Genomic DNA, 10718 nt, shown 5'->3' on the forward strand with positions numbered 1-10718 from the left:
GCTCAGAAGCTCCCTGTGCTCCTAGAATAAAACATGACAGTTCATGAGCGGGAGTGAGTGCTGTCAGTGACATTTGCGTAATGTCCGCAGGGGGAGTTCCTCAACTACGACATCCTGCTGGGGGTGAATCAGGGCGAAGGGCTGAAGTTTGTGGATGACAGTGAGGGTGAGGAGGGAATTTCTGCAGCTTCATTCGATTACACCATTTCCAACTTTGTGGACAACCTGTACGGATATCCAGACGGTGAGCTTCCCAGATGCACACGTACAGACTCAAACTAGCGCTTATTAATCTCAAGTGCGATAGAAGATGAAGTTATTGTATTTAAGAGACATACAGTCTGAAGTGAATGTGATGAGATAATATGAATAGATACAAGACAACAGAGTTGTTTTTGCTATGAGTGGTGTGATTCGCAAACAAACGATTCAGTTCATTTTAATGAATCTTTCTTAAAGTTGCTCTTGTAGCATATTATATTACTTTAACATTAATATATAAGTTTATTTAAAAAACGTCAAACAAACTAAAAGGAATTATCTTAAACATTGAAATGTTACAAAAACTATTTTTTATTAATATCTTATTTTTTTATTCTTTGATGATAGGGTCAGGGGGTACACAAACAGTTCTTGGCCACCATTTACTTTCATCGTATGAAAAATTACTTTGTAAATTTCTTTGTTCTGTTGAACACGAATATATTTTGAAGAATGTATTAATTACCAATTTTTCGTACTATGGTACTCAATGGTGATCAAGAACTGTTTGGTTATTAGCATTCTTCCAAATATCTTTCGTTGTGTTCATTGGAACAAAGACTTTTATATAGATTTTGAACTTTGGGGGGGTTAGATGATGATTTAATGGTTGTTCGAGATAATGGGTCTAATTTCCCCCCTCACCTTGTGTGCTCCCCTTCTTATCCTGTATTAAGGCGCCCTGCTTAGTGGGACAACCAGATCTAAAACATCCATCCTCTCTGTCTGTTCTTTATTTAGGTAAAAACATACTTCGGGAGACCATAAAGTTCATGTACACAGACTGGGCTGACCGAGATAACGGTGACATGCGGCGTAAAACTCTACTTGCGCTTTTCACTGACCACCAGTGGGTGGCGCCGGCGGTGGCCACAGCAAAGCTGCATGCTGAGTTTCAGTCACCTGTTTATTTTTACACCTTCCATCACCATTGCCAGACGGAGGCACGACCCGAGTGGGCAGATGCAGCCCACGGCGATGAGATCCCGTACGTATTCGGCGTTCCCATGGTGGGCGCCACGGATCTGTTTCCTTGCAACTTTTCCAAGAATGATGTCATGCTCAGTGCCGTGGTGATGACCTACTGGACCAACTTTGCCAAGAGTGGGTAAGCGACCTTTATATAGATTCTCTGTTATTTTTAAACGGTTTACAAAAAGAATAACAAATCTTTATAAAAGGCTTAAAAAAAATGTTTTAAATATTTGTTCAGACCAGAATGCAAATTCACAATCTCTCTGGGGATTTCTTTTTCTAGTGATCCCAACATTCCTGTGCCACAGGATACAAAGTTCATCCATACCAAACCGAATCGCTTTGAAGAGGTGATCTGGACCAAGTTCAGCCCTAAAGACAAGCAGTACTTGCACATCGGGCTGAAGCCTCGCATCCGTGACAATTACCGTGCCAACAAGGTGGCATTCTGGCTGGAGCTGGTGCCTCACCTTCAGACGACCATCTCACCCTGCATCATCGAGTCCACCACACGACTGCCCCCCGGCCCACTCTCCACGCGCCACCCCACGATCTCCACCTACGCACCCGATCCCGATGCATATGGTTCGGAGCGCCCTCGCTTCTCCCCCTTCCCGGATGAAACACGAGACTATTCGACAGAGTTAAGCGTGACGGTGGCTATAGGTGCGTCGCTGCTCTTCCTGAACGTGCTTGCGTTCGCCGCATTGTACTACAAACGCGACAAACGTCACGAGCTGCTTCAACGGCGCCACCGCCGCCTCTCGCCCCAACGTGGGGCGGGGCCAGGTGTGGGCATGGTGGGAGCCCCGCCCCATAATGACCTGGCACTCAGCCAGGAGGAGGAACTGATGTCCTTGCAGATGAAGCAACAGAGGGTGGAGCTTGACCACGGCACGCCCCTTCCCTCACGCGGTCTCCACGGCGACCTGGATCCCCTGAGACCACCCGTGTGCCCGCCGGATTACACTCTGGCGCTGCGACGGGCACCCGAGGACGTGCCACTCATGACTAACACACACTCTATTATCCCCAGCACCATCACTGGCATGCAACCTCTTCATGCCTTCAACACATACCCCCCTGCCCCGGCACCGAGTGCGGGGCACAGCAACAACGCCCTGCCCCACCAACACTCCACCACACGAGTATAGTAGACCCTCTGAGGGGACCAGACCCCTGAACCATAGGAACACAGACATAATAAGAGTGGTGCTTTACACGGATAACGTCCAAAACACCACTTGCATCCTTTTTACTCGTATCCTCACCCACTACACTGTCTTTCTCTCTCTCTTTTTCTGTCTTTTTTCTTTTCCTTACCGTTCTTGGATAGAGTATTGATGAAAGTTATGGGAGGAGAAAGCGCGGTCCATTTTCCGCACTCGATACAGCAGCTATTACATTACTGAGCTTCATTTTTCTCCCTCTTTTTTTCCCCACGTTCCATCTTTCTTTTTCTTATCTTCTCCCCGACTTCTCCGCTGTAGCTGTTTCTAGTCCCCAAAAAAGAACAGTTTTTCCTACTTTGGACTGTTTTGTAAATCAGGAAAACGTATGTGTACAATATGTATTATTGATAACCTTATAAGGCTATGAATGAGAAAAGATTCTACTATCTAATTTTTACCAGCATTCTTGTGCCAAGTACTGTGATCATCGTCCTGTCAGACGCAGTCTCGTGGACAGACGTGGAAAGAATCGCCTGAACTGGATCTGATCGAGGAATTTACAAAATCGAGGGGGAAAGTGCCAAATTTGTTTTTCTTTTCTTTGTTCCCTCTTTTTGGTTTATTTTTGCCTTCCGTTTTGCACTGTTGTTTGCATATGGGGAGAAATGAAAAACACTATATGTTTATATCTATATAAAAGGAAAGATATAGGAATCTTAAATTTATTTCTTACGCTTTGGAACATTTGCATGATTTGGGTTTTAAGAGAAAAACCTGGACAACTGAGTTTAAATCCACATGCAAGATTTAAGACTCATCTTTCTTTGTCTTTAACTGTTGTCTTTTTCTGGAACATCTCTTTTTATCACTCTTTCTTTTTATTTTGTGCACTTAATTGGGGATTCTTTTCTCTCTGTAGATACATGCTCATAACCGGCAATGAAAAAAACTGACGATAATAAAGAGAATAAACAGTTCCCTTCTTTTTTTTCATTTATGAATACAGAAGCCCCCGGACTGATCAGATCCCCCCTCCTGTCCTTCTTATACCCCAATTTTTCTCTCTGCTCGTGTATTCCTCTGTAGTATCACTGAGTTAAGGAACGGTCACTGTGCTGCACTGTCTCTCCGTAAAGACTCCGCCGAACATCCAGGCTGACGGGATCAACAACTGCGTCTCCACACAGCAGGAGTCTCTCCCTGTCTCTTATCCAGAGCCCATGAGAGCCCGCAACCTATCCAGAACATTCTGAGTTTGAACTTACTTGTCATTAGGCGGACATCTTGTGATATGCCTTGTCACCAGACCTACAGATTCAGCCTCTCACCTCTTTACGTATCTTTTCTGAAATCTCTCTTTCAGGGTGCTGAGAACGATCTTGGACAGCGTGGTTCGAGTGTGCGCGTGCAAGTGCGTGTGTATGAACATAATGTAAGCTTGTAACGGGACAGACGGGTCTCTGAACAAGAGGTCTTGATACTGAAACGCTTCTGGAACTTAGGTTTGGTCGGAAAAGTGCGAGCGTGTAACACGGACGTGATCTGGAACACTGCGTGGCTGGAAGAGCCCTAAAGTGGAAGAGGCGTCGTCCCTCACGCCACTTGAATAAACATTTATTATACGCACACACTAAGGCGACTGTGCATATCGAGCTCATTTTCTCCATCCGTTTGATTTGTTTCGTCTCGTTTTGACGTTTCTGTCAGTGGAAGGATGACCACAATACCACTTTCTGTCATGCCAGACGTTCAGTCCTGACAAAAAAACAAGATGCAAAATGTAAATTTTTATAAATGTAAGAGCTGACATGGTCTTTGTAAATATTTTGTTTATTGTTGGGCTCACGGCCAATCGCATCCACTGTAAAAACAGGTGCAAGCTCATTTAGCCAATCGCATCTCCCCACTCAATTCTGAAATCCTGTATGAGATGCCAATTCGCTCTTTTGATTTTAAAGATATTAAAGGTTCTTTTTGACGGTGTTTCAAAGACATTCAGTTGTAATGAATGATGAGGGAAATGAGACTGAAATAAATTCGCATTAGAGGAGATTCAAGTCAAAAACGAGTGGGTTTTATGGAAATACTTGCATTTGGAATTCAAATTTGCTGCAAAATCCGACGTGCTTTAGTCTCTAGAGACAACCTAGTGGACAAAAGAGTTGCAGGCTGTATCTGAGGTTTGCAAAAAATTGAAGTTGGAATCATTTGGGGGACAAAGTGAGAAAATGTTGTAGCAAAAAAAAACGGGAGCATTAAATGAAAGATGTTTCATTGCCGTCAATAGGCTGAAAACTGGCCTTCACGGGTTACACGTAGAAGCCCATTTTAGTTCCTGGTAAGAGGCTTTAGGACATAAATCGCTCGAGTCAGCACCATTTTCTTTCGAGGGGCCTGCTGTTTGAGTTTTTCTCCTGGGTTTTCTTTCTAACGCTTCAGTGAACTAAATGACACTGCGGGATTGTTGTTTCTCTTACCTGGTTGTAAGTTCTTAGAAGTGTAACGTTACCCAAACCATTTGAGATTTTGGCTGGGGTGGGATTCCACAGAGTTTTGGTTTATCTCTTTGTTGTGAATTTGAGCTGCATATATTTCAAAGTAGAGACTTTAAACAGTTCATATTTTTCTACAAAATAACCGGAGAAAGGGGAATTCTACTGGCAACTAACAGACATATAGCACATTCTCACCAGACGCATTTGGTGATATTTTTTGTCTTGATTGCCTATGTATTATAGAGGATTTAAAAAATGAAGAAGAAAAACAGGGAAAAACAACTGTTCAGTATTAATGCTTGGTCGCCAAAAAAAGACTTGCACCTGTTGAGTTTCATTTTGTTGAATTTCAGCAACGTTAAAAGGCTTGAGATAAGGGGACTGTGTGGCCGTAACGGGTCTAAAGAATTAAATTCATATTTCTATTTCCTATACAGGCTACTACACACTGTATGTTGTGTATCTGAACTGGACAACATTAAAAAAGGTTATTAAACATACAGATATCCGCCTCCTTATTTGTGTTATCTCACTACACTGTAAAGCAAATATTGTCTTGATTTTTTATAAAAATATATGTAAAGTTTCTTTAGAAACAAAGTCCAACTTAAGTTTCATTTCTGTACTCCCCGATTTGTCCTCGAGGTGGCAGCATATTTCAATAAAGTGCACTCAGGCTTGTGGGTAGTTTAGCAAAACCTGCTTAACCATAAATAGACCTTTCGGCCTCCAGCGAAACATGCACATTTCAATAAGAAAGAAAATTCTTAAGCCAAAACAGAAACCTCCACTCCTACAGAAATATTAAAAGTACTAAATGCTCTTTTCAAGAATTAACAGGTTTTAAGGCCAACATAAAACCATTTTATTTGCGTTGAAACTGGATATCCAGCAAAAAATATAGCTTAGCAAAACTGACGACGTAGTTACAATATAGCAGCACATTGGATTTATACAAAATATATACAAAGATAATGAAATAAAATGGCTCTACACACGTCTCGGATGTATTAGAGTCCAGGTGGCTGGAAACAACCAGACAAGCTGTTCGGCACACTGCAGTGAGCCTCTGGGCAAACACAGACCTCGCCTGTGGTCTCAGACGTGTTCCTCCACAGATTCTGATGCCATGTTGGGCTTGTTGAGCGGGTCAGGGTGTCACTGCAGTTTTGCTTCACGCCAAACAGCATTCACACGTTCTCTGAGCACACGAGCACTGCGCTAAAACCACGACATCATGCCTCGAAATGCAGAGCAAATGAGCTAACCATTCAGGGGGCGACACGACTTAACATTTTTGCATCTGGCTGGGGCGTTTTATCCAAAATGACACTGGGAATCATACCCGTGACCCCAGCTGAGATCTCGTGGGAGAACTTTCCAAAACTGAGCTTTAGATTTATGATTCAGTAGTGCGTTTGTCTGGGCATGTGTGTTTGTGTGCATACGTGAATGCGCAAACGATTTACGGGGTCTTCAGAGTTCATCTCAGCGGTTTCACTTTTGGCAGGCCGGTGCAGCTGAAAACAGGAGCCTGACTTTTCCTCGCAGGAAACTGCTCTGCACCTGCAGGAGCTCCGGGAGGGTTGAGACCTCCTGCGTCTGTATGCTGATAGAAGCTGAATCATCTGAAAGGGCCGTGGACCTGCCCTGCTGTGGAAACAGAACAGTCTCATTATAGAAAATTGCTGAGCTGCAAAATTCATTTACCAGGATAGTTCTGGCTCCAAAATCTGATTTGGGACGTCCACATCGTCATAAAATAGACTATATACACACCTGTGGTTAAAGAACAATCGAATTCCATAATGATTGTGTTGGGACTTCTGATTTTATTATTTAAGGGTGCATATTTTACGTTTATTATGGGGCAATATATAGGCTTCCGTTTATGCATTTACAGAGCAAAATACAAAAAACATATGAAATGAAATAATAAAATAAATATTGCTAAATATTAAACTAAACATACAAAATAATCGCTAATTCAAAGCTTAACAAAACTTAAATGAAACAAAAACAATACTTTTATAATTCTGATGTATTCATATTCTTGTATCTCCCTGGAAATCAACCCCATGACCTTTGTGGTGAAATGCAAAGCTCTATATATCTACAGCAATTTAGACTTTTGTTGAATGATTTTTTTATTGGAATATAATTGGAATCTAGAAAATAACAATTCAAGTGAATCCATACATTCCTTTTTCCCCCATTAACAACAACTAAGGTTGAACATATACAAACAATCACAACCCTTAGTGTACCCCACAGCCCACCCCCCCCACTGTATGATCTTTGATTGTTAGGATTTATTGTATGTGTCTTACATTGTTAACAGCCATTAAACCAACTATATAAAATGTATAATATAATCTGTTATTGCCTCATTGTGTATTTGAACACCGTGGTCTCATTTTGCTACATTACGCATTTCACGTCATTTCCCATTACCGCTGAGTTGAACTTCAAAATTAGGTTTTAATACCCTACTCCTAAAAAGGTTAGTATCCGAGAATTGCAACACTCACCAACTCTAATATTATGCTCATAAACACACCGCAGACCCTACTGTGCACTTCACCTTACAGTCACTGAACTACTTTTGGGGAATAAAGCTTGCTTCCCAGAAACATGCCGCCACACAGACTGTTACAAATGGGAGAGAGAGACAGAGAATTTAAAGGGTGAACTGTCTGAACATGCACGTTTGCACGATTTCCTAGAAGGCCACATTAGAAGAGCCGCCACAAAACATGAACTCACTTGCACTCTGGTACACATATTGACAAATGTAGGCTACCTAAATGTAGACACACCATTGCACTTATCTTATTCTACTTTTGTTTTTATATATAAAGTTGATTTTAAATATTTTTAACTAACCTAAACTAGAAACTAAAACTAGTGCTGTCAAATCGATTAATCATATAATAAACATTTGTGTTATTTCTGTGTACTATATACATCAAACACACACACGTATATAGCCTATATATTTATATATATACATACTGTACATATTTATATATTTAAATCGAATTATGTGTACTATTAATATATACTACACTTCTTAAATATAAACATGTATTCTTGTGTATTTATATCTATACATATAAATATACACACCACACACACACATACATAACACAAACATTTATTTAGCAATCGCGATTAATCGATTTGCCAGCCCTAACTAAAACATAATAAAATTGTTTTGTTATAGTGAAACAGGCTAGATATTTTATCTGGACTAAAACATGCCAACCCAGAAAATATGGTAAAAAAATACTTTATTATTGTTCTTTATAGCTGGGTTCTTTTGTATTTAAATTTTGTATTTAAATTTGTTTATCATTTGTTCATTTCAATATTATATTTAAATATTCAGTGTGTTACGTTGGTAATGTTTATTTAATTAATGAATGTATTGTTATTAAAAAAAATCAAAAATGTAAAGGTAAACCAATACCGTGACAATACTGTATACCCTGTTCAAAGTTCCAATGGTTGTCTTGATATGAAAATGTGATACACATGACATTCCCAATCCAAACCCTACCCCTGTTGTATTTGTTTTTTGCCCCTTTTAATTTAAGAATCATTTTTCAATTGAAGATAGAAATGTCAAAGGTAAAATGTCACATACTTATAAGAAAAAGCACTGTTAGGCATCTGCTAAATGCATCAATGTAAAAGGTAGGTTTCAAATGACCCAAAAGTATATCGAAGTGAATCCACATACCTGCAGGTGTAAGCTGTGCAGGATCTGACTAAGGCTGTGAATGTTACTGATGTTGTTATCCAGCGTGCTGATCAGAGGTGAACTGCTCACTGTGTTCCTCGCTGCACTCAGAGCCTTGACAAGCAATGATAGTCCAGTCTGCACCTCTTCAGCCTGCCCCTGAACACATGAACAATGAATGAGACTGACCACTGAGGCACTACTATATTTACACATTAACTTTCAACATGTTATATCATGCCTCACATCTATTTGTTCCCAAACAGCAAAGTCGACACTAGTCAAAGGAACAAAGTAGGAATTCATCACACTGCAGCCCCCTCTGCAACCCCGCTGGGAACATGAGAAACAATAAATATGTCTGAAAAATTAAACAATGTGAAAATAATGCTGCGTGAAGCGACGACCTCACCATGATGACCTCAGAGTCACGAGCTTCTCTGACAAAGTGGTCCAGAACGCGCAGGTCACAGATGGGTCTGAGGGGCGAGACCGGGTGCCCACCCAGCCACACGAACACCATCAAAACCGACACCAGATCTGAAACAACAGAATCAATGGATGTGCAAATGTGAACAAAGGTGTATCTTGTCATCATTTTTCCTTGTCTATCAAGTCTTTAGCAAGCCTTTGGTTAAAGTAAGTTGTTCAAATGCCCAAGGTTGAACCCAGGCCGTTGCAAAAATTCCAGGAGTTTGGAAGATATTTTTATGGATGGGCCTCCTCCCCCATAACCAGCGAGTCTAGGCTATACCATGGATGACAGTAGTGGAGTATTAGCAGGAATATTCCTCAGCGTCTACCTCTCCGTGATGAAATTTGCATACCTGTACAACAGTTGTTGAAGCTTGGTCTGCTCTGGCAATGACATACTTTGCCTCGCAGGCAGACAATTTTAGAAAATACTCCAAAGTTTACGCTCTGTCATGAGAAAATAAATTGCTGCATTCTATTGTAGGCATTCATAATAAAGATTTTATGTGGTTAAATTGTTCCTGCAGAAATCCAATTCATCATATTACCTCAGCTTCAAAATTATAAGCTTGGTATATTATTAGAACAGTTCTAGAACGTATAAAAAATTAGCCCACAATTCAAGGATATATTTATACTTCAAAAAATCCCCTCAACATGTATAATATTTTTACGGCTATTTCAAACAAAATGTTGAAATCAGGGAAGTTATTCGGTTAAAATTACTCAAACGGAATGCAGTGTCACTATAATTCTATTTAAACGCTAAAGAATTGGCAGCGGTGGGATTCGAACCCACGCCTCCAGAGAGACTGGAGCCTAAATCCAGCGCCTTAGACCGCTCGGCCACGCTACCACGTGCACTAACTTCCACAATTAAAGCAATGGCTTTCGCGTCGTTGAAGCATGGCACCACATTTCGGTGCTTATGACAGTATATGTGAATTACTTTAAAACTAGAGCTATCACCAGTCTACGTTTTAAAGTATCTTTATTGTGTAATGCCACATGCCACAGTCGCAGCTCTATATCGTCTGAAGGTTTTTTTTTTATGTGGACGCTATATCAAGACAAGACTGCGAACATCCACATTTACAGCAAAACCTTTCAGTCATTCTAAAACTCAGAACATATAAGCAACATATAGGCCTAAACTCAGTTCCGAGGTGAACTTTTAATACAGAAAACGTCATAACAGAAGTAACGTTCAATTCCATGATGGCAAAACTCAAGATGCACAGTCTTCTGCACTGTTTACTTCATAATTGAGATTATAATGATACAATTTAACATGCCACCTAGTTACGAACTTGCATTACAGTGCAAAGTTTTTGTATATTCTAATGCTCCACATACCTGAAAACTTCTGCATCCGCAAAATGCATTTTTACGATGCATAATTGATTTAATTCCTTTAAGCGATGTCCGCCTTTAAGCGTCTTTTACGTTCCTTTTGGCACTCAAAAGTCACAGCAGATTGCGCAGCTTTCATTTGAACGCATAGTGCGCTGTGACTTTTGCATGACCCCTTGAGTCCTTGATAGTATTCCAGCTCGTTCTGTTCTGTCTGCGCTTGGCACTTAATATAAATTCGCT

At 40.6% G+C, this 10718-nt stretch overlaps 2 protein-coding genes and 1 non-coding gene across 4 annotated transcripts in view; 1 reads left to right on the plus strand and 2 right to left on the minus strand.

Annotated features, from left to right (window-relative positions):
- Window positions 1-4178, plus strand: part of nlgn2b (neuroligin 2b) — a 68099-nt gene extending 63921 nt beyond the window's left edge. The window contains exons 7-9 of the mRNA XM_056736893.1: window positions 91-244; window positions 1003-1369; window positions 1520-4178. Of these exons, the coding sequence (XP_056592871.1) occupies window positions 91-244; window positions 1003-1369; window positions 1520-2390 (1392 nt within the window). The 3' untranslated portion in view covers window positions 2391-4178. The remainder of the gene's footprint in view (window positions 1-90; window positions 245-1002; window positions 1370-1519) is intronic.
- Window positions 4179-5757: 1579 nt separating this feature from the next.
- epob (erythropoietin b) lies at window positions 5758-10659 on the minus strand. 2 transcript variants are annotated; one of them, XM_056736999.1, is made up of 5 exons: window positions 10479-10659; window positions 9061-9188; window positions 8895-8981; window positions 8649-8807; window positions 5758-6556 (listed from the first exon to the last, which is right to left on the minus strand). In XM_056736999.1, exons 1-5 carry the CDS (start codon window positions 10492-10494, stop codon window positions 6401-6403), a joined length of 546 nt encoding a protein of 181 aa, XP_056592977.1. In that variant the 5' UTR covers window positions 10495-10659; the 3' UTR covers window positions 5758-6400. The 2 variants fall into 2 exon arrangements, with proteins under 2 accessions (XP_056592977.1, XP_056592978.1); XM_056737000.1 differs by lacking the exon at window positions 8895-8981.
- trnal-uag (transfer RNA leucine (anticodon UAG)) lies at window positions 9897-9978 on the minus strand. The gene has a single exon. It is a non-coding gene; the product is annotated as a tRNA-Leu (tRNA).
- Window positions 10660-10718: the final 59 nt, after the last annotated feature.

The sequence above is a fragment of the Triplophysa dalaica genome, chromosome 22 (genome assembly GCF_015846415.1).
Source record: "Triplophysa dalaica isolate WHDGS20190420 chromosome 22, ASM1584641v1, whole genome shotgun sequence".
NCBI lineage: Eukaryota > Metazoa > Chordata > Actinopteri > Cypriniformes > Nemacheilidae > Triplophysa > Triplophysa dalaica.

What these genes read in the sequence shown, in the direction of transcription:
- epob (XM_056736999.1), bottom strand. An exon ending in CTGTTTGGGAACAAATAGAT is followed by an intron (nt 8,808 to 8,894) that starts GTGAGGCATGAT and finishes TCATGTGTTCAG; the next exon opens with GGGCAGGCTGAAGAGGTGCA. An exon ending in TGCACAGCTTACACCTGCAG is followed by an intron (nt 6,557 to 8,648) that starts GTATGTGGATTC and finishes CTGTTTCCACAG; the next exon opens with CAGGGCAGGTCCACGGCCCT.